Below are 25,190 nucleotides of genomic sequence, written 5' to 3' on the forward strand. Positions count from 1 at the left end.
TCCTTATATATATGATTTAAAAGTCAATGAAAAAACTAAATACTCGATATTTCGCCCGTTTTATCAAGAGTGAAACAGATTAAAATGGTCCATGACGAAAGAATCAATTATTTTAGGGGTATATATGCAAACGGGAATAGTATCATATCTGAATTTATGTGAATTAGAGATTTCATGTGTGAATGCATATATATACAATATATTCGAATTTACAATATATACAAAAAAAGTATATATATTTTTCCAAATTCGACTTTTGGAGCAAATTCGTGACAGTTTCGCTTAAACGGGATTATGGAACAATGTTCATCTTTTAATCGATGTGATTTCGTCTTTTATAATCTTTCAATGGCTTGTAAAGGGTAACCATTGTAGAAGGATAAATCTGTGATTATTTGATGGAATTCATTTTATTTACAACTATAGTAGTTTGACATAACTCGATGCACTAAAGTTTAAATGAGTTATTCTGATGTATGCGCGGGTAGAGGGAATGCATTCCAGCATATTATATAATGTGTTCGCATACTTTATTCTTTTTTTATTTCATTTTCAACCCAAACAAGGCATATTGCCACTTTGATGTAGGGGTCTACTATCAGGGAGATACTATGTAGGGAGTTTAGAAGCAAGATGTCTGTTCACATTGCACTTGAACTTCTGCATGTCAGTATAGTTGGGGAAGCAGGAAACCGGAAGAGAATTCCAAAGTCCTGCCGTTCTAGGAAAGAAGCTATTAGAGTAAAAGGCTTTCTTACATCTAGGGATCGCCACTGTGTAGGGGTGGGACTTTGCTGCTTGTCGGGTTTGTCGGGGGTATTTTCGTCGAGGGGGTACAAGTGTTTGTAGTTCGTCAGAACATCCACCATTAAAATACTTGTAAACCAGGCAGAGGGATGCAACATTTTATCGGTTGGACAGGGGCTGAAGTTTAGATGACAATTCAGGACCTATTAGGTTGGCGACTCTCATTTCGACCCTGTCCATGAGTGAGAGACTAGTAGCAGATGCACCAGCCCAAATGTGACAGCAGTACTCCATACATGGGCGAATGGTGGCTTTGTAGAGGTACAGGATACTTTCAGTAACTTCCTAGCACGATACAGAGAGCCCACCTTCTTTGCAGCAGCCTTAGCAATGATCTCAATGTATACGGTTGTCAAAAACAATCATATATTTGCCTTATCTTTCTCTTTAGTAATAAATAGTTTTTCTATATAATAATGGCTATTTCGTGAATATTATTTTCCAGTGCATATTAAGTTTCTTTAGCTAAATATTAATATATGTAATTATTGGTAAAAAAGCGCATCAATTCAATTTACATTGATTCAAAGTTTTCGGATTAAAAGCATATATTGCAAAAAAGACGCATAAGTAAAATAATATAGAATAATATAGAATAATATACTATTATGTACATTGCATCAAAGTTGCATTTTATATTTTCCCTTCTTTTCTGTCTGTTAACCACAATTCAGTTAACTTTATTTACTTCATAAAAAAATCTCTAAAATACAAAGAGCGCATTTAATTTCCTCGGACTTCGTTTTCTTCTTGATTAGTTTAAATTTAATGTTAATTTTGTTATTTATTTCTTTTATCTTTCGTCAATTTCCTACCCACAGGAACACATTATTCGTCGCACAGCGCGTAATAGCATTACGCATTGTTTGCTTTGTAAGTTGTATTTCGCATTGAATTGTGTTCACCATTAAAAGAAAAGGAAATCAAATTATAAAAACCATTCCACTTAATCAATAGTATTATGTAATGGCATTTCTTCAATCATCAAGGAAAAACCTAAGTTTATACATATGTATGGCATGCACGGATTTTCAATAAACATTCTTTGCGAGAACTTCCACTCTGTGGAACATATTACTACAGGACTATTTCCCTGTGGGCTTCAACGTTGTCTGTGTTATTTGGATTATTTAGATTAGCAGTCTCATCTTTGTGAAGCCGTAGAACAATGGATAAAGTGTAAACGTATAATCAGTTATAAGTGACAGTTTATAATAAACCATTCCACCTAATGAACAGCGTTGTAATGTAATTTCTTTGATCATCAAGAACTTACGTGTGTATATATATATATATATATATATATATATATATATATATATATATATATATAGGATGGAACAATAGTGTAGGTTTTATAAATTATTATTGTAATAATTATGTCAGCCCCTTTAAAAAAATTGGTTCTTATTTTTAAGCACTTAAAAGTTGAAATGGAAAGTCGGTTACCTAAGCTCACGCGCTTAGATCATGACGTTATAATCACTATATCACTATGGCCGGATGTAACGACATTTAAAAATTAAATTTTAAAATTTGATGGATATTGTCGCGGTTCAGCTTGGCCGTGAGGTTTGTTCCTTGCTAATGGAGTCAGAGATGGCTTCATGACCGGGTTCGAATCTTCCGATCGAGAGTATTCGTGTCAGCCTGCACTGATGATTCTCGATAGGATGAAACACTCGTGTGTGTAAGTATTAACACATTTATTTTTTTTTTCACAGTGATCACCACTTATCAAGGCCCGGAAGCCACTCAGGGATAAGGGTTATAAAACCTTATATATATATATATATATATATATATATATATATATATATATATATGCATCTCATCAGTCGGATCACGTTACTGAGGAGATGCAGTACATCAAAACCCACTTTCGGTCTGGCGTTGTCCGTTGTCGATGCAATTGCTCGATTTCATCTAATTCTGGGTTCTAGCTTTATCATTAAAAAGTGTATGTGAACGGGCATGTATATATATATATATATATATATATATATATATATATATATATATATATATATATATTACGTTAAGATTTCTTTTATGTCCCTTAGAAGCGCCGGTTGAATTTGAATAAAGTAAATACGTATCATATACGTTTGAAACTAAAAACAACGCATTATTACAAAATAAACAAACCTTTTATATTGTTTGAAAATTATGTTGAAATTCATAAATATATTTCGAGACAAATCTCATCTTCAATATGACTTTCTTTCTTATTATTTTTTTTCCCCACGGTGTTGTTGGGGTAGAGGGTCAGACAGTAGAAGTCCGTTTGTTGTTTTTACCATAGTTTTTTTTAAATCTCAGAGCGGTGTGTTAGGTCACGCGGGATTCACGTTAAGAATTTTTAAGTTCCTTATAAGTGCCGGTTGAGTTTGAAATAAATAAATGCGTATTATATACGTTTGAAACCAATATATATATTGTTGTGTAGGAAATTTCAATAAACAGATTCGTTACGAGAATTTTCCAGGTGTAGAACATATTACTATCGGACTGCTTCCTTGCAGACTTTAACATTGTAGTATTTGGAATATTCAAACTACTATTTTCATCTTTGTGAAGCCAGTTCACAATGGATAAAAATATAAATTTATAATCAGTCGTAAGTTACAGTTGTTTAAAATGAATATATTCCGTATGAACACGTTTGCATCTAGATATGATGGGCGTTTCGAAAGTAATGCCCTCCAATGATTATCCAGCATCCAATGATCCAAACAGTGCATAGTGTGTCATTTTATTTATGCGTGTAGGCTAACATAATTTCATTTAGGGGCTACCAGTCTAGAAGATTCGCTGAGGCACATTAGAAGAAATTTTTATAGGGGTGTTCAAAAAGTAATGTTTCCTATATTTTTAGTCCGCCCGAATGGATCAGAGGGTATTGCAAATTGTATTGCTATGCTGACTAAACTTCTGGATTCATGACCCGAAAGTGTCACCTCTTTGTTGCAGATATTGATTGTGTTAAACTCTTAGAAAGCAATCCTTCATATGGATATGCGTCTGGAGCATAGGTGCAGTTAGAATGGCAGTGACTATGTAGAAAAATAAATTCTGAAACACAAAAGCTCGCGCGTTTTAATGGTACTTTTTCCGTCTTCGTAGCTCTTCCACTTTTTTAAGTTATCAAAGCAGAGCTTTACTTTTGGAGACTAGTAACTAGTTTCTGTAGTAAAGACAGTACCGTCTATGGCAACACTTCAAAGGCCATAAATGACTAAGTTCTCTCTGATTTTTTCTCCTCTGATCTTGAGTACTAGGTACAATGAGGAAAGAGGTGGCTGGTTAATTTTTTTGCATCTAAGATCAATCTTCTACCTTTACATCATCAACGCTCTGATCAATGTCTGGCATCAATTGAAATGAAAAGCTCTCTTCGAGAGACTCCATGTTTTGACAAACTTCTACTCCTGATAAAATGGTGGGATCATTCTACCGCTCCAGTACATATCTCACTGCTGATGTAATTCTCTACCTGTATAAGTGACAAGTACGTCCAAGGATGGAGAACTGTTGCCACATCGGAGCAGGAGCTTCTAAAAATGCATTATCCTGCCTTGATAGAAATCAAAATATACTTCGTAACCTAGTGGGGGATGCCCTTTTCTCTTCCTTCAACCTCTTTCCCACAGAAAATACGTTGCGAGCCTGTCTCTAATTTATCGTTATTTTCATGGCAAGTGCTCGTCTGAGCTCCAGTCAAACCTTTACGAAAAACACCTGTCCATCTGAAACCACTATCAATAATTTCCCCCACTCTTTATATGTGCCCAAATTTAAACGTACATTCCATGAACAAAGTTTCTTTCTTAGCACTACACATCTGTAGAAATCTGTTCCGTTTTCCTGCTTTCCAACGAACTACAATATGTTCGTCTTTAATTCCACCGCAAACAAGTTCTTGATGAGCCGTTCCCCTTAAGTAATCAAATTTACCAAATTTACAGACTAACGATTACTACCATATTGTCCTATTGACTACTGTACGCTCATTAACTCTTGTCCTCGAATGGTCTTCAGGCCTTGATAAGTGGTGACTCCTTTGTAAAAAAAAAGTCGAATATTTGCATGACATCAACTCGAAATCCCACCGGAAAACCAAACATCTCATAATATACGAATAAGATAACAACTAAACAGTATGGGCACTTAAGTGTCGGAATTTTGAGAAGTCACAAAGCAGAATCTGGGACTGGAATTGCCCTCAAATGAATACTTGTCTAATGTATTTGAATGTAATCTCATAAAACAATGTAAAAAAGTGAAATGGTCTGAAAAGGTAGCGGTTCATCGTAGAACAGCTTTAAAGAATAAAAGAAATATTGATTTGCAGCTGTTCTCGTAAATCGTCCATGAATACGAAATAGATCATTGTTTTATGAGTTTTTCTTTCAGCAGACGCCGACATATAAGATCGTCATATTTTGTACAAGTAATAAATATTGAACAATGTGTGTTATGTACAGCTGCGAATGGGTTGCTTTTATAGAAAGACAGAAAGACTCGTTGAAAACAATCGACTGAGAACCAACGTTTCCCGGCACTAAGCGGTTCTCTTTACATTTTATCACTGGCTCAAATTTATCTAAGGAATAGTGTTATAAACGGAAACTGTAGTATCAATTGTAAACATTTTCTAGAATCCAAATTCTATGTAGTTGATTTTAGACATTATATGTTTATTTTAATTCTCGTGTGTATAAAATTGTTCTGTTCGAAAAATTCATTTAAGTTTCCCCATGGTTGATATTCAATCCCATTTTCCCTTCGTTTATAACATGAATGTTTTGATTGGCTTTTGTTTGAATAGTCGCCATATTGATGCATTATAACAGTAAAAGAGAATCCAGCTAATGTTTATTTTTTTATGCTTTCCGGAGTTTTGGCTGAATTCGAGATAAAATCAAACCCTATTTCGGTTTGACATCGCATCGATAAGGAGTGACAGTTTAGTACCTGTCTGCTTGGGGCATGTACTATTCCTTCTAATGCTAAATTCAGTTTACTTTTCTATCCCAGACTAGTATGATATTTTTTAAAGTTTAATTATGTTGTCATTACATCAAAATTTGGAGCATTATCTCCCCCTTTTTTAGCAAGTAACCACTTTCTCCATTGAACCAACCTCATTGATATTATTGACCGTAGATTTATGTTAAATATGGGGTACTTAGTAGAAGTAACATTTAATACATTAATTATTTACGTGATTTACAAAATTTAAAGCACGATACTTACTTTGGAGTCACTAGTGAAGATGGTAAGACAGTATCAAATGAAAGAACAAAGTTTATCCAATAAAAAATAATTAATTTTTATTGAAAACTCAAGACAATGAATAATGAAGAGATTATGGAATGCGAAATCTCAGAGAATCTTAAGAATATTTGGGTAAAATGTGCGTCGTGCGTACTTATATGTACTTGATATGAGTGAAGAAAATATTAGTGTGAGTTGAATGCAGTGTTTTCAAAATCCGTGAAAGTATATTTTATGCCTGCGGAAAAGCCTTCCACCTCCGAACGGGTCTTGGCTTATTTACGTACCTGTGTTCTATCTAAAATAATAGAAAAGAGGAGAAAAACGTTCTGTTCAGTCTTCATTCTACGTGCAAACATGCAGTGTATATTTCTTGCGTTGTGATTGGTTGAAAAAAACTAATGACTCAAGATTTTGACTAATCAATGTACGTATGTTAAAACTGATAATGCTGCTTTTATCAACATTATCGTAAAGGATTTCTTCTGGATTGCTTACAATAAGACTGCAATCTGTATTTAAATGAATAATTAAAAGTACTATTTTTATATTCAGAAAATGGTGGGATCTTTCTATCGATCCGGTAGATATCTCACTGCTCATGCTATTCTCTATCTATATAAGAGCCAGGTACGTCCAAGGATGGAATACTGTTGCCACATCTGGGCAGGAGCTGCTAGAAAGGACTTGTCCTACCTTGATAGAGTTCAAAATAGACTTCGTAGCCTCGTAGGAGATGTCCTTTTCTCCTCCTTGCAACCTCTATCTCACAGAAGAGATGTTGCGAGTTTGTCTCTGATGTATCGTTATTTTCATGGAAAGTGTTCGACTGAGCTTCAATCTATGGTCCCCCCTCGCCAAACTTTCACAAGAAACACTCGTCTAGCTGTAAACACTATCAATAATTTCCCCCACTCTTTATCTGTGCCTAAACCTAAACGTAGATTCCATGAACAAAGCTCTTTCTTAGAACTGCACGCCTGTGGAATTGTCTTCCGTTTTCCTGCTTTCCGGCTGACTACAATATGGTTGTGTTCAAGTCTAAAGTAAATAAGTTCTTGATGAGCCGTTCCATATAAGTTATCAAATTTACCAAATTTTCATTACTAATGATTACTATATTGACCAATTTCTACTGTACACTCTTTAACCCTTATCCTTGAGTGGCCCCTGGGCCTTGATAATGTGGTGATGCCTTTGTAAAAAAAAAAAAAAAAGTTAAACTCCGATATTTTTTAAATACAGCTGTTTTCTTGTATACTCGATTATCTGAAAACTGTTCTGATCTTGACCAGGTGACCATTGGTCATCTCTAAGTTTTAAGTGGTAATAACTCTCTCAAAGGTCATAGTTATCCACACACTTTTTCGGTAGAGGTCTGCATAGTGTTGTCCATCCTCGATTTTTCAATCTTCATTCACCTTTCTTGGCTATTTTGTGTGGAGTCAATATAGATAAGTGCTATTCTACTTTTGTGAAGATATGAGATGCTTTGCAGTTTCAGATTCGCCAGATGAACATAATGCTCTCTCCATGTTTTATTGTATTTCTGTTGCAATTTTCAAGTGTATGGTAAACGTCTGTTGTTTATGTTTGTCGATTTCCGCATTCGAAAATTTTCCTTCAGATTAAAGCAGCTTTTACCATTACTGTCCGTTGTATAGACACAGTTTTCCCTTGTTTAAATGTTATTTTAGACATTTCTTCTATGTTAATTCGTATTGTGTTGGCTTTCTTTATGTTTATTCTTGGTTTGATAATTCTTCTTGTTATTAGTTTGTCACATTTTGTGTCATGCTGTTGTTTATTGCCGATTTTATATTGATAGGTTGATACAAACAAATGATCATAGGATGTCAGAATCTTCTCATTCTAACACAGTGCATATGATCGCGTGCAAAAGTGTTAGCAGCAGCGAAGGATGGTTTGCTGCGAAGAGATTAGTAGCAGCAGTTACATAAAAAATGTATGTGTAAATTAGGAAGTGTGCGCGAGAAGAAAAACGCAAAAAAAAATAGTAAAAATGTACCATGTGCTTAAAGAGAAACGAAATCTGCGCCGAAGGATATGAGAATTGGCCGGTTGTGCCCAGCTTGTGGTCGAAAAAAAGATAAACCCCTGCCAGGCTAAAATGGACAGGTGGCAAAACAAATGGCGATAGGCTATCAGCATCCTCTTTTCAAGTCTTCCAGCACTTTTCGCCAGATTCTGGCGGGTTTCTATTATTATTATTATTATTATTATTATTATTATTATTATTATTATTATTATTATTATTCACGTTGTATATCTGGCTGTTGGTAGTGCCGATTTTATACTGACAGGCGGATCATAACAAGTGACCACAGACTATCAGCATCTTGTTTTCTCAGTCTTTCAGCACTTTCCGCAAGATTCTGGCAAAGCAGTCTTTGAAGTATTCTAATATTGCAATGGATTACACTTTTCTCAGTTCAGTTATAAAAAAGATGATGAAATCTTTCGTGAAAACTGATGTATCTCCGATTTTTATTAAATTGTTTTTCCAAATCTGAGTTTCTCCGGAGTATTGTGAACGCTTTTGTAGGAAACACATTAATTTGACATAACATTTGAACATAAAAATATTTTTTAATCAGATTCATAGTTATGAGACACTGAATAAGCAAGATTTTCACGGTTTCATTTTATAAGTACGATTATCAGGATTTTATAAATTTTCTACAATCAAAGCTTTGTAGTGGACTTTGATTCAAATTCCGATAGGATTTTAGACAATATAAGTTTTTTTTTTCATTCTCGTACGTGCTATAAAATTGTTCTGTTCGAGGAATACATTTTAATTTCCCCATGGTTGATATTCAATCCCATTTCCCCTTCGTTTATAACATGGACGTTTGGCTCGGCTTTTGTTTGGCTAGTCGCCATATCGATGCCTTTTAATGGTAAAACAGAATCCGGCTGATGTGAAGTTTTCATGCTTTCTGTAGTTCTGGCTCAATTCTAGATAGAATCAACCCCTATTTCGGTTCGACAGGGCATCGATAAAGAGATTATAAATTTGATGTCATGTTGACCATGAGTTTTGCTGGTTGATTTATCAAACCACTCGCTCTGCTTCCATTCCCTGGCCTTTTTAAACCCATTTAAACGTTCAACCGCCAACGAACATGTTAGACCGATGTCAGCTTTTAAAAGCCGTAAATTTCGTTTGTTTGATGCAATAGAAGAGGAAAGCAAAGAAAGGTTATTTAATGGAATGATAAATCAGAGTTGTAAAGGGACCGGTTGAAAACGTTTGGGTCAATTTCAATCTGTCAATAGTCTGTCAAACACAACGTCCAACGTCGAACTTCCTTACCTTAGTTCAGTCTATGAATAGAGACATATCACTCTCCAACAATGCAAGAAGCTGACAGACGGTTTTTCATGAGAACAGTCTTGTTTCGAAAAAATCATGGCAGTGCTACATGGAAATCAGCGCATTTGTATTTTTTTTTTAAATAAAAATTCAATTATAGACATATTTGGCGTTATTAAAACTGAGAGGGGCGTCCCAAAAGCAATGCCTCCTATTTTTATTCCGTCTGAATGGATCAGGAGGATGGTAACTTGTATTGTTATGATGATTAAACCTATGAATCCACGTTGCAGATATTGACGGTGAGAGACTCCTAGAAAACAACCCTTGTCATAGACGTACGTCAAGAGCATTGATTCGTCATTCCTTGCAAAATTCTATTGAGAATAGCGATAACAAGGCAGAAAAAATATGGAGTACGAAAAGGTCGCTCGTTTTAATAATATCAGTCCCGTTTTCGTAGCTCTTAAACTTTCTGAGTTAAAAAGTAAAGGGGTTTATTTGTAGAACGACCCCCATACATAATACCCCATTACTCTCTTGAGATGATGGGATGTCTCCTAGCGGCCTCGGCTGCATGGAGACAGGGTAGTACAAGTCAAGGATTCGTCACTTGACACTCAGCCCAACAGGTGAGGGGCCGGGACCCGGCCAGCACCTGTTGGACTGAGGTACACCGCCTGGGTAAGACCTAGGAGGTCCACCCTCCCAGGCCTTGCCACCGGGCTTTCCGGTGGGGCAAGTTTATTGCTTGCTGCCTGAGGCGCCCCGACCGGGGAATGCCGACGGGGTTACTCAGGCAATTTTTAAAATTGCAGGAGTGCCCCTCCTTTAGGGGAGCCTGCGGGGTTCCCACTTTCCGGCCTTGTGCCACATTTTGCTGAGGTGGGCAGCAAATAAATATCTACCCCCATACATAATATCACAAGCTTATAGGAAACAGATGTTGATTATATCACACCTAATGTATCAATTTATTATTAAGCGAAGAGAATGAAAGGCATTCTAATTCCATAACAATGATAACTCAATCAATACTTATGGTAATCGTAATGGCTTTTATAACAAGTCTAAAACAATATTTTCAGTCATAAAACTGAACCTTTCCACCTGAATGAAAATCATTTTCCAAATTTTAAATTGAACATGTAAATATAATCAATAATTTGTACCGTTTGGATTAGTTAGATTATTATGTTCACAGTGTTTTGATCGATTTACATGTTTTCTAATGTTTCGAATCTTTATATTAAACTGGGAAACTCACCATGGACACGTAGAGCAATATATAAATACGATTATGAACAATCTATTCTAAAAAAAACATCTTCTAGAGGCACAAGGTTCAATCTATCTTACGGATGATAATAACTTAAATAAGTTTCCAGACTTTTTTGTACAAGCATTTAATATTTTCATAGACTCTTGAAAATCCAATATATTATTGCTATACATCTTATGAGATGACTGACAAATTTTTATGATCTCAGATTCAAATGAACATCTACAGCAGGAATTGGAATACATCCTACTAAAGCCTGATTGTAACAGCTGTGAATTTCAAAAATGCAACATGGTCGTGAGGACAATTTAGAAGAAAGATAGGTAATAAACGTCTGTTTTAAAATTGGAAGTATGCTAAAGAAAAGTATAGAATATTTCATACTGCTTTTGGACCAGTGAAAGATTTCAAGGAAGGCAGGGAGTCCGTGAGCATAATGAGACGTGTTTAAGGAGTAAGGAAGTCAGAGCACCAGAGATGATTGGCCAAATAAAGAATTTCATAGATAAGGACCGTCGAGCCAATAAGTGAACAGTTTGATTTCAATGTAGGAACTGCACACACAATTATTCGTGAGGAACTAAAGATGAAGAAGATTTCGGTGAAGTTGGTTTTTAGGATATTCAGAGAAGATCAGAAAAAGACGTTGCCATGACCAAGATGGGCATAAAGTTCCTCACCTTCCCTATAGTTCAGACCTCGCTGCTTGTGACTTTTGGTTATTTCCGAAGCTCAGGGAAACCTTAAATATAGTCGTTCTGAGACTATTAAGGAGATGCAAGAGGCTGTGGCCAGGGTCATTACCACGCTCACAAAAGAGGACTCCCATGTCGCCTTCCATAAGTTGTTGGAAATATACAATAAAGGAATTGCAGTTGGAGGAGATTACTTCAAAGGGACTAGAGTTTCATATGTGTACTATCAATAAAAGTGGGCATATGAAATAAGCCTGGAAACTTATTGAAGGTACCTCACAGTAAGAAGTTAACATTAAAACAGATCGACACAACAAGAATAATCTACTTCTATGAATTAAATAAGAAATTCTGTTTAAATTCCCAAGTTCACCGTAAAGAAAATAATCATAGATTATTTTCTTTACGGTGTAAAAAAGTATTAAAAAAAAGAACAGTTGTTCGACGAATATAAATTATAATCAATTCACAAATTTTAAAACAAATTTTAAAACAAAATCCAACAAAGCTAAAATACGTTAGAACTAATTTAAAATATCATAAACCAATAACATAGCAATATTCCCACAAATTTTTTATTCTAGCATTATTACGTGTTTTTTGTTTGTTTGTTTGTTTGTTTGTTTGTTTGTTTGTTTTTTTTTTGTTATTTACAATTATTATCATGTCGGCCATTCTTCTGCTATTGCTGCGGCCCAAGCGATAGCAGAAGAATGGCCGACATGATGATGATAATAATAATAATAATAATAATAATAATAATAATAATAATACCAATAAAACGATGGTAATTTTTTTCAATGCTATGATCATATCATTAGATGAAATGATTCTTGTTTGTTTAGTTGTTCTTTAGTAATTTTAAAATTAAATCAAATTGTTGTTTTCTTTTCTATCTATTGTTATTACTCCGTCTTCTGTATTTGATTGGAATTTGTCCATATTGCTTGATCAAAATATAGATCATGGTCAAATTTAGACATGATTTTCGAATACCAATTTCAAGGTGACAGTAAAGGAGAAGACAACATTTTTTTTACTTCGATTCTGCTGATCGGAGATGTTCGCTTTTTTATGGAATGACGTCGCTCATATATATGTGATTGAGTATACTTCATGGTGTCACCCATAATTTATTTATGGCAAAACAGGCTTAAGGCTCCTAAAAGTCATATTATGATAGAATTCTCTAAAAGGACTCATGGCGTAGTGGATAAAATACTTGGTAAAATTCAGTTGTAAACTTACACTCCCCTGAAGATTAAAGGTCCAATCGTCATTGTGGGCGACACGTGAAATAAATTTACGAATAACTTGCGAAAAAACAAAAATGTAATATTACATAATTCATAATTTACAAATTTATTATAATCATCAAATGTTTAATTAAAAACATGAGAATGTCCGTTAATCCATGGACTTTTTACAAATTTAATCTTATCCTCAGCGAAAAAACAAAATACTAAAATTATTAATTATAATTAAGTATTAATTTAAACACCCGTAAAAGAATAATGTTTAAAGAAAAAAAAGAAAAAAAGATTTCAATAATCAGCAAAAACCTATTTTATTGAATAATTTATCAGAAAATATGTTGAACAAATCCAATGAAAGCATTTTATTATGGAATTCAATTGTGATATTGTATTATATATGCAATGATAGTGGATTCAAATGAAATTTAAGAATGATTCAAAAGTCAGTAATGTAAATAAATCTAGTACATATGTAAGATCAGTATATATATACATATACATATACATATATATATATATATATATATATATATTCATGGAACAACACTGAAAAAACGACTTTTGGCACAATGAAAAATAGTTTGTCTGCAGCATATTTAACCGAGTTAATTTATTTTCTCCTCAAAATAACTCAAAATATAACCATTAAAAACTAAATTCCTGGCAACAAAAGTGAGTACACCCTTTACGAAAAGTTGTCAATATTAACGTACAATATGTCAACTCTCAATCTCTACATATATATTGGCCACCATCATTATCCAAAACTGCCTTTACTCTCCTGGGTATAGAGTTTACCACAGCTTCACATAGAGCCATTGAAATGCTCTCCCACTCTTCAATTACGACTTCGCGAAGCTGGCGAATATTTGAGAATTTGCGCACCTCCATCTTCTGCTTAAGGATGCCCCAAAGATGTTCTATTGGGTTCGAGTCTGGAGACCTGCTTGGCCAGTCCATCGCTTCACCCCTAGCCTCTTCAGTAAAGCAGTATTTGTCTTGGATGTGTGTTTTGGGTCATTGTCATGCTGGAACACTGATCTGCGACCCAGTTTCTGGAGGGAGGGGACCATGCTCTGCTGCACTATTTTACAGTACATTTCTACTATCTATGTGTGTGGGGGGGGGTCCTTCTTAATAGGTTCCGAAATGGCTGGGCCTATCTTAAGCAAATTTCATACAAAGCTAAATTATATGTCTGGCATGTTCTTAGATAAGTTTCGTAAAAGAATTCATCCGATAAGTATCGATAATCATAAAAATCCGATCTTAAAATACCTTTCTCTCTTACTGATGAAAAGAATAATTTTTACAGGGGAATATTTTATGTTACACCGGCAAAGTGTTAACAATAAAATTTCAACAAATCATTTCTTGTTAAAAAAAAAAAGGCAGATTTATTATAATCTGGGGATGTAGCTTAATGGTAAAGCATTCGACTACAGATCGAATGATCACCTGCTCACCCCTGGGTTTACCTCATCATTTTATTTCAATTTTTTTTTATTAATGAGTTCAATTTACGAGAAAAGAAGAGGTACCATTTAAAAAAGACGTTGCGAGCCTGTCTTTGTGTTATCGTTATTTCCATGGCAGTTGCTCGTCTGGGCTCCAATCCCTCGTCCCCCCTCGCCAATCTTTCACGAGAAACACCCGTCTGGCTGAAACTACTGTCAATAATTTTCCCCACTCTTTATCTGTGCCTAAATCCAAACGTAGATTCCATGAGCAAAGTTTCTTTCTAAGAACTGCACGCCAGTGGAACTTTCTGCCGCTTGCCTGTTTCCCACCTGACTACAACTTGGACGTCTTCAAGTCCAACATAAACAAACTCCTGACAAACCGCCCCCTTAAGTAAGACACTCTATCTAACCACCCAATACTAATAATTACTACAATACTATCTCATTGATTACTGTACACGCAATAACCCTTATCCCTGAGTGGCCTTCGGGCCTTGATAAGTGGTGAACCCCATATAAAAAAAATCGCCAAAAACCATTCCTTTGTTTGCATATTTAAAAAGTAAACATTAATCAGAAATTATTTTCCAGGGCATTTATCGTCAAGCCCAAATATCAGTTGACGTGATACTGTAAACCGCAGAGACAGAATTTGACGATAAACATTATCATTATTATTATTATTTTGTATTATTTTGTAAATTAGCGCACCGGGTAAATTATTCGTAATATATAATAATCAATAGAGGACTGATTCTGTAATAATACGTACGCAATCCGCATAAATTAAAATATGTTTAAGCGTATTGTACGACTTTGCAACGCCGAGCTGCCAGAATTTATAAAAATAAAATAAAAACTTCAATAAAAACATAAGAATAAAATAAAAATAACTTGATATTTCTACGCGAGCAGACTAAGCTAGAATAATGGATTAAATAAAGGTTTAATTTCAAAATTCCATATGGATTTACCAGTTCAGGGTGGATATTCCGAAGTTCAAAATTATGCACCTCATATACATACAAGGTTTCATTGGTTGAAACGTTATGATAAAAAAAACACCAATATAAGAAGTAAAGTATTGCAAATAATTCAAATAATCCAAATTATCAATTATTCTGTTTCATAATTAAACTTCAAATGTCTATAATGAAGTAATGTTTGTTTTTTTACTTTATTTTCAGATGTGCATTCGAATATATTATGTTCTCGCTGCGACTCGCGGAAAGATAATTTTTATGGCGAATGTGAACAGTCTCCGCCATCTCCAACGCCTTGTCCGATAGATAGTGATGCAATGTACTGCTCTATAGTGCGAGAAACTGATTTTGATGGTAAGATGAATACAATTTGAATGTACTTATTATTTTGGTGATTTTAAATATGCGAAAAATATAGCTCTATCTTTATATCTACTATTAGATAAAAGTCACTTCCTCTGTGTGTGTGTGTGTGTGTGTGTGTGTGTGTGTGTGTGTGTGTGTGTGTGTGTGTGTGTGTGCCGAAAAGGCTGTGCCTATCTTTTGCAAATTTCATTCAAAACTAATTTATATGCTTTGCAGTGCTCTTAGATATTTTGTATAGAAGTTCATCCAATAATATCGAGAAAAAAAAAAGAATCTAATCTTAAAAATAGCTTTTCTCTCCTATAGATAAAAAAAGAATTTTAACGTGGGAATATTTTACGTTACGCCCACAAGAGAGATAATTACAATCTCAGCAAATCATTTCTTTAAAAAACAAGAATTATTGATATCTGATTATATAGCTCGATTGATCTCCTGTTTTAGCCCGGGTATACTTCACAATTATTTTTTATTAGTTTCATTTACGATTAAAAGAACTTCCATTTAAAATTGCCGCAAATCATTTCTTTGCATATTTTTAAACTAAACAATTATCAGAGGTCACTTTTCAATGGCATTCATTGTCAAGCCCAAATATCAGCTGACGTGATATTGTAAACAAACACAGACATAATTCGATGAACGACATTATCATTATTATCAAGTTAATCAATTCTTTAATCTCAGACCAAATATTTTCTAAATGTTGTCGCTAATTTTTAAGAATGGATTAAATTTTAAAATTGTTTTCAATGATGTTTCAATCAAAGTTCATTAAAAGTGAACAGCGCTGGGAAATCGCTGGGAAATCGTTAATGTCTCTGACAGCATAGACACGGCACTGTCCCTCGACACTAGCGCACAAATACATGTATTTGGTGACAAAAACTGGCTTGGATTCTCTACTTACACAGATGCAGCCGGCAGCACAACTCATAGCTTCACTATATCTCACTCCCTATCACAAATTGTTACGTTTCCAACCCGTTTCCCTGACCAGGAAAAACAACACGCATCACTTCTAGATCTGTTTTTGACTACAGTTCCCGATGACTGCATAACGAAGGCCCACAGCCCACTCGGGAACGCTGATCATGCAGTGATAATGGTTAAAATCGCCCTAAAATCTAGACCCCAAAATGAAGAGCCAGTGCTCAAAACAACGAGATATTATAAAAAAGGCTGACTGGGAAGCCATCAGGGAACAAATCAGAGATGCCCCATGGAGAAATATTTTTCTCGCCCTGCTGAACAGTGTACAAACGAGACCACTGACTGGTTCAAAACTGCAATCGAAGCGCATGTTCCCATGCGGAAATTTTATAGTAAGCCCAAACTCTCCCCAATGGTTTACGTCGACTTGCGCAACTGCTATTGCTCAAAAGCAGCATACATACCGCAGATTTAACCGACATAAGTCCAGTTCAAACAGACTGAAGTATATAGAAGCTAGAAATAACGTTAAGAAAGAAATAGCGACAGCTAAGAGAGAATTTACGGAAACCACTAAAAAACGCATCGAAGCACAAAAACTAGGAACTCGAGACTTCTGGAAAATCTACAACAGTGTAGTAAATAATGGGCAATCAACAATTCCCCCACTAACCAACAATCACAGGGTTGTCTCCTCAGCAACCGACAAGGCTAACATGCTTGCCAGTCGGTTTGCCTCAAACTCCACACTGGATCCTTCCAACCACCCCCTACCTAACTTTCCTATGCGGACAGACGCCACGCTAGACGATCTGAAAATCACTCCTGCTCAGGTGCATGCCATCATAAAAAACCTTGACACTTCAAAAGCATGTGAACCCGATCTCATCCCAGCTGTGCTATTAAAAATGTGCTCAGCCGAAGTAGCTCCAGTTATCTCCAAACTCTACAACAAGTGCCTTAATGAAGCTTGCTTTCCGGGATGTTGGAAAACTGCTTCTGTTGTACCAGTATTCAAGAATGCTGGCGAAAGGACAGACCCATTAAATTATCGCCCCATTAGCTTCCTCCCACTTTTTGCCAAAATATTTGAGACCTTAATTAACCATGCTCTAGTCCAGCACCTTAAAGATGCTAAACTTCTAACTGACCAACAATATGGATTTAGACAAGCCCGTTCCACAGCAGACATCCTAACTGTAATCTCTGAACGTATATACCATTCACTGGACAAAGCGGGAGAGGGCAGAGCGGTAGCTCTAGATATATCTAAGGCTTTTGACAGGGTATGGCATGAGGGTCTCCTCAGTAAAATCAGATCATACGGTATCACTGGTAGAATACTTAACATAATTAAATCCAGGTTGTCCTCGACGGTCGTACATCTAAACAATATGATATAAATGCGGGAGTGTCCCAGGGTTCTATCCTTGGATCTCTATTGTTCCTGATATTCATAAATGACCTCCCCGACAAAATTGCTTCTATGATGGGTATATATGCTGATGACACTACACTCTATAGCAGGCACGACAGGAAGACGAATGAACACATTTCTAAAGAAATGGCAGAAACACTAGAGGAAGACCTCCAATCTGTAGTGGAATGGGGACAAAAATGGTTGGTCACGTTCAATGCCGCCAAGACTAAACCAGTGTCCTTCAATAATTACAAAAACACTCTCTACCACCTATAGCAATGGCCAGCGACTCTTTATCTGAGAGTCCATCTTTCAAACTCCTTGGCCTAACGTTCACAGGAAACATGAGTTGGAATAATTACATTAAAGGCATTGCCAGGGCCGCTGCAAGAAAGGTGGGCTCTCTCTACCGTGCTAGACAACTACTAACACCCGAAAATATCCTGTACCTCTATAAGGCCACCATTCGCCCATGTATGGAGTATTGCTGCCACATCTGGGCTGGTGCATCTGCTACTAGTCTCTCGCTCCTTGACAAGGTTCAAAAGAGAGTCGCAAACCTGATAGACCCTGAACTGGCATCTAAGCTTCAGCCTCTGTCCCATCGACGGAGTGTTGCATCCCTCTGCCTTTTCTAGAAGTATTTAAGTGGAGAATGGTCTGACGAACTGCAATCACTTGTGCCCCCACGACATGAGCACCCTCGACAAACGTGACAGGCTGCTAAATCCCACCCCCATACTGTAGAGATCCCTAGATGTAAAAGATCTTTCTACTCCAATAGTTTCTTCCCCAGAATCGCTAGACTTTGGAATTCCATTCCAGGTCCCTGCTTCCCCAACTGTACTGACGTGCAGAAGTTCAAGTGTAACGTAAACCGACATCTTGCTGCCCAAATCCTTACATAGTATCCCAGTACTTGTTGCCCCTGATAGTAGCCCCCTACACCAAAGTGGCAATTTGCCTTGTTTGGGGTGAAAATGTAATAAATATATATATATATATATATATGTATATATATATATATATATTTAGTAGATGTTATTTGTACTCGTCTCACACTAAAACGCCTTAAAACAAATATGATTAGAGTAAGAAAATAATGCAGAAACTATTTCTCAGCACTTTTAAAATGTTGTTTTTAGTTTGTGCCACCATAAGCAAATAGCAAACACCATAGTAATTATGTTGAAAACTGAAGCACTCATAATATTCAAACGAACGTATGTCCAAGAATGTCACCTCGTCGCAGAAAATACTTATCCTGCTTTGACAGAGTTCAAAATGAATTCGCAGCCTCTTAGGGGATTCCATTTTCTCCTACCTGTAACCTCTTTTTCACATGAGAGACGCTGTGAGACTGTTTCTGCTTTATCGCTATTTGCATAGCAAGCGCTTGTCTAAGCTCTAATCAATGGTCCCCACTTACCTAACTTTCACGAGAAACACTCGTCTAGCTGAAAACACTATCAATAATTTCCCCCACTCTTTATCTGAGCAAGATTTCTTTTCTTAGAACTGCACGTCTGTGGAACTGTCTTCTTTTGCATGCTTTAAGCTGACTACAATATGGTCGTCTCCAAGTCCAATGTAAACAAGTTCTTGATAGGCCGTTCCTCTTAATTCAATTTACCAAATTTATACTACTAATAATTACTACAATATTGTCTCAATGACTACTGTACACTCTTTTACCCTTATCCTCGAGTGGCCTCTAGACCTAGATAAGTGGTGACTCTTATAGAAAAAAATAAATATTCATATAAAATCAGTATTACTTAACGGATTTCATTTTTCATATATGAATTATTAGCATTTCTGATGACTTAATACAAAAGTATTTACCGTTTCTTTTAATTCTAGCATTGTTTTTTTTTTTCTAGAATTAATTTCAAGCACTAAGACAAGTTGATGGTGGTTATGTGATTGAATATTTACTTTCCGGCTTTTCCTCCTACTATCACCACCACCACCACCACCACCACCACTTGAAATGATTTCGTGCCAGTGCTAAGAAAGCGCACGTGTTTTGCTCGTTTACTTTTGCTTGTCATGAGGGAAGCTCGTATATAATATGAAAAGTCTGATGTAACAGTAGGATTCTCCATTCCAGGGACATATTAAATTATAAGAAAATTGTAAAAAAAGTTGATTATTTTTTAATCTCTCTCTCGAGCGATGGAGCTGATTCAGTACCGGTATCATCTAAATAGCTGATCGATAATATATCGATATAGGTAACATGCCAAATCAATTACTGTTTTTGCTTAAAATCAAAAAGCTGATCCTACCTGGTTCGTTCCTTTTAGATACTATATCCTGACAATAATAGCCATGGTAATATGGCCTATATCATCTAGTGGTTGCAATGTATGAAGTTTTGTTTACGGAGTTGAGCTTCAATAATTTTTTGCTTTGCAAGTAAATCGATAATAGTATTTGTTACCAAACTTTACAACTGCCAATGATGATGATCGATGCTAATTGTTTCGAACTAATGCTCAAGAAAATGTAATCCTCCTTACTTTCTCTTTCTCACAGAAGAGATGTTGCAATTTTATCTCTGTTTATAGAATGGTCTGTAAGAAACCCTTAAATTATTCTAAGAAATGAACAGAATACCCCTATCGTAAACACGTGTGGAGATCAATATTATGCAACTGAAATTTTAAATTCAGAAACATTCTGAGTTTGCGATGTTGAGGTTAATATATAAAATTTGCTCGAATTTCAAGAATTGATTTGAAAGTCTAACTGCTATTTATTGATAAAAGTGATTGCTGCTTAAACTTCTGCACATCAACACTCATCTCTTACATGTAAAGATTGTTTTCCGATTTTTTACTCGTTCTTTTCAACCGAATATATCAGATGTCTCTGTTGAATAGCATTCAGAGCCTTCTATAAATTGGTATATGTGCGATGAGGTATTTCAGTCATTTTTTGATGTTATAAATTCCTTAAGAAAATCTTGTGTTCCGATTTACTTTTACAAAAATGACCAGCAAACCGACGTTTTCTCTTTATTAGCAAGACAGATAAGCGGACGATGATTTCCATATCAGCCTTTCTTGGTCGAATGTTTGCTCAAGCTGATATTAATGCAACTAATAATATCAATTTCTCTGTCCTGTTTTCTTGCGATACATTTCAGACGTAAGATCATAAAATACGTCAATACAAAGAAAACATCCGTTATGGCGGACTATAGAAAATAGAATTCATCTATCTATTTATAGAATAGCGTGTGTGTTATTTATTTTGTGTGCCATGCTTACATCTGAGTGACTTTCGTTTAATTGTAATGGATTTCCATTTCTTTTAATAAAAAATTTACCAAGAATTCTTCATAAAATTTGGTTTCGGTTTCAATTATAGCCGAGTATAACTGAAGGAACAAATTATATATATATATATATATATATATATATATATATATATATATATATATATATATATATATATATATATATACAGTAGCGTCAAAAAGTTAAGGGCTAGTAAAACCTTAGCAAGTTTAACCATATATTTGAAACAAATACACACGAACAACAAAAAATTACTTCACAATTATATAGATAACATGTATATCTTCAATGGGTCATAATTTCGTTAGCCTACACTAAGTATTTTTTGAATAACTACCATTTTAAATAAAATTGTTCAAAATGTGCGTGTCCAAAAGTTAAGGGCTAACACGATTGCGGCTTTTGTCCTTGCTGTGAATGGCTGAAATTACCAACTAACTAGTATTTGGTAAACAAACCCTTGCTATTTATGACTTATTGACACCTCTTGGCACAGGAATCCACGAACTTCTTGCAAAACGCTGGCGTTATCGCACTCCATTCAGCATGTAAGCACTGCCAGAGTTCTTCTTGATTTTTTGGGCACTGAAATTGAGCACGTTCACCAACTATTTTCCAGATATTCTCAATAGGATTAAGATCTGGACTCTGAGGGGGCCAACGCATCGTTTCAACTTCTTCCTCGTCTAAAAATGATTTTACTTTCTTAGCAGTGTGACAAGGAGCGTTATCCTGCATGAAAATTGCAGGTTGATAGAGCGACGACCGAAGACTAGGAACTGCATGCTGCCGTAGAATCTGCTTATAAACTTCTGCATTTATTCCACCTTGCAGACGAATCAGTAGTCCACAGCCTGCAGCTGACATAACGCCCCAAACCATTACACTTCCTCCTCCAAATTTCACAGTTTTTTTCACGCACTTAACCTCCAATCTCTTACCAGTTCTTCGCTGGACATACGTGTTGCCATCAGATCCGATAACGTTAAACTTCGATTCATCACTAAAGTGCACACGGGACCAGTTTTCGGTTGCCCACACAACGTGTTCTTGGGCAAAAGCGAGGCGGAGTTTCTGATTCTTTTTGGAGATAAGAGGCTTCCTTGCTGGCACTCGAGATTGCAATCCAGAAGCGTGCAACCGGCGTGTAACAGTTTGCCGAGACGCTTGAACAATAGACCTTTGCTTTAGTTCTCGAGATATTTTAGCAGCAGTGTTAAATCTGTCTTTAAGTGACATTTTGACAATAAGACGATCCTGTTGAGCAGTTGTGATTCGAGGTCTACCAGATTTTGGGGCAGCTGCCACTGATCCTGACTGCTTGAAATGTGCCACAATACGCTTTACTACACTAGGAGACCTTCCTACGGTGTCAACAATCTCAGAAGTTTTCTTTCCATTACTATGAAGATGAATAATGAGCTGTTTTTCTTCGACAGAAACGAGACGACGTTGTTTTGCTGCCATGTTGTACTAGTACGATACAAACACTCATTTCTTTTACTCAATTACAATAATTTTAATGTTCTTTAGTAAAAATTTGAAGTAGGATTATTCATAGTACCTGTCTGACACCTATACATTACCTTACTGTTATAATAATTAAAGATTATACCGCCTAGCCCTTAACTTTTAGACCACGAGAACTTGGACAAACTTTTGTGTTATTGGTCATAACTTTAAAAATATCCAACGGATGCTTATTAAATTTAGGCGAGACATGAGTGATGAATATATCTATAAGTATATATGCATATTAATATTTTAAATGAACGGTTTTTCTTAAAAAGTACTTAACTTGTCTTGAAACTACTAGCCCTTAACTTTTGGACGCTACTGTATATATATATATATATATATATATATATATATATATATATATATATATATATATATATATATATATATATAAGTTTTCGTTTTAGTTTCGATTCAAGCTGATGCACCCAAATCATATGGATATATTATTTTTATTTTTGAAATCACAACTTTATAATATATAAAGATCGATAGACTATTAACTCTATAATAATATATATGAAATCTGCAAGAATTAAAATATAATATTTAAGCGTATTTTACGATAGGACTACACCGAATGTCCCTACTAGCTGAAATAAATACTTTTGCAGTTTTAACAAAAGAGCTACAACAATATGGGAGCGTCTTCATTTACGCTAAACATCTACACAATGCCAACATCAATCTATTACATGAATGAGTCCCCTGTGGGATTTCCACAGGTCGCGCTATTAAAAGTAGAATCAAGAAAATTAAACTTATTGATTTAGAATGCTTTTATTATATAAAGTTAAACCTATTTTACTGATTCAAATCTGCTTACATGTTTGGAATATGTTTAATTTTAATGTTTTTTTATGGAAATGTATGTATATATTACTAAATAATGTTATATTGTTAATCGAAATCGTTAAAGACAATGCATGAGGCAACTTGATGTAAAAGGCTAAAATATATTCAAGGTCAAAACTTTTCCAGCGGTAAGTGTTGGGTAAAATAGATTGTGAACCAGAAAACAGGAAGTTGTGAGGTTGCTGAAAATTAACTCAAGATCTACTTGTTATTCTTCTTTAACTGTTTTAATATGTAATAGTCAAATAAAACACGCCTCATCAAGTGAAAATGTTAACGAAAAATATACTCGTATCCTTAAATAAATCTGAAAACTTATATAATTTTATATTCGGAGGTTTCAAAATTTAAACGTACAGTGGACGAACAGACACGCCGTTTTTGTATTTGTTTAGGCACTCAGATTTACAGTGTCAGGACCCAATCGTAATTCGTCTGACATATAAGTATTTCCTAGGTCTTTCTCTTTATTTCGCTAGGGTATTACCAGGAATGTATTGTTATTTCGATAAGTTTTTAGTCTTAGTGTATAAAAAATTGAATGTTTTGGTCACTATTTAGCACGCCTTCCATTTCCAATTTCGAGTCATCACACAAAATTCTATTCAAAATATATTTAATAACGAAATTGATCATGAATGAGGTATTCCAATACTCTTATATTACACGTTAAACTTATTTGAAAAACTTTTAGAGTCAACAGGAATTCTCCCGGGCAGTACGTGACGGGGATGGCTAGTTTTATAGATCCGGATGATTTACTGTCTTTGTTTGCATATATGTGACATCATTACGCTTCGTCTTTTGACATGTACATTTGATATTGTTCGTTCAAAGACATTCTTGCGATCGATATCCATTTCCCATTTGTAAAAGTCATCTACAAAAATATGCAAAATCCATATCGTCGGTTCCGCCTCCTTTTGCATTCGACTGAAATGTATTTTCGTTTTTAGTACATTTTCATTTCTACTGCATCATCTCTCATATCAACTGTCGGCCATTTTATTTTATGATTCATGTAATTGTGTCCGCTGTGTTCGCTACGGATGCTTGACAGAAATGTTTATTCTGTAAATTTATTCAACCAAGCAGGACAACCCGATTTTGTCCGCCTTGTATATAAATAAATGTAATGGATAAATCGGGATATCCCTTTTTTATGGACATCGCTCCAGACAAGGCATCAAGCCATTTGATGTAAGGAGTAAAAATAAAACTGCAAGATCAAAGACTAGCCAACGATACATGTTAGATGGATTGATTCCGATACAGAAAACAGCAATTTTTCACTCTTTGTCAGAAACATCGCTTATAGAATTTGAATTATAAAAGAAAAAAGAAAAAGATCGCGATTTATGAGGTTGCTGAAAATGACCCTAAACGTTTTACTCTCCATCAACTGTAACCACAGTTAGTCACAATGTTTTTTTTTAATAATATTTAGGTACATCATATTGAATTAACTAGATTATTATCCATAAACACACATATCAGCAGATTTATAATTATCAATTATATATTTTCGTAACATTTGACATAATGGGTAAAGTGTTCACTAATGGATAAGTATCGTGTTCGTCCTTCGAAGTCGAAGATGACCATGACATCAGTGAATAAAAGTATTGTTTTTGTGCTTCCGAAGATGACTTGTAAGGCCGATCCGGGCATGGAAGGCTCTCCC

General features: G+C 35.2%; 1 protein-coding gene across 1 annotated transcript in view; it reads left to right on the forward strand.

Moving 5' to 3' along the window:
• The window catches only part of LOC145292847 (uncharacterized), a 510,392-nt gene that overhangs the window by 395,721 nt on the left and 89,481 nt on the right, over positions 1-25,190 (forward strand). Inside the window, exon 2 of the mRNA XM_080138896.1 lies at positions 15,311-15,460. Coding sequence (XP_079995022.1) covers positions 15,311-15,460 — 150 coding nt within the window. The remainder of the gene's footprint in view (positions 1-15,310; positions 15,461-25,190) is intronic.

The sequence above is a fragment of the Euprymna scolopes genome, chromosome 14 (genome assembly GCF_053919585.1).
Source record: "Euprymna scolopes isolate OS-2025 chromosome 14, ASM5391958v1, whole genome shotgun sequence".
Classification (NCBI taxonomy): Eukaryota; Metazoa; Mollusca; class Cephalopoda; order Sepiida; family Sepiolidae; genus Euprymna; species Euprymna scolopes.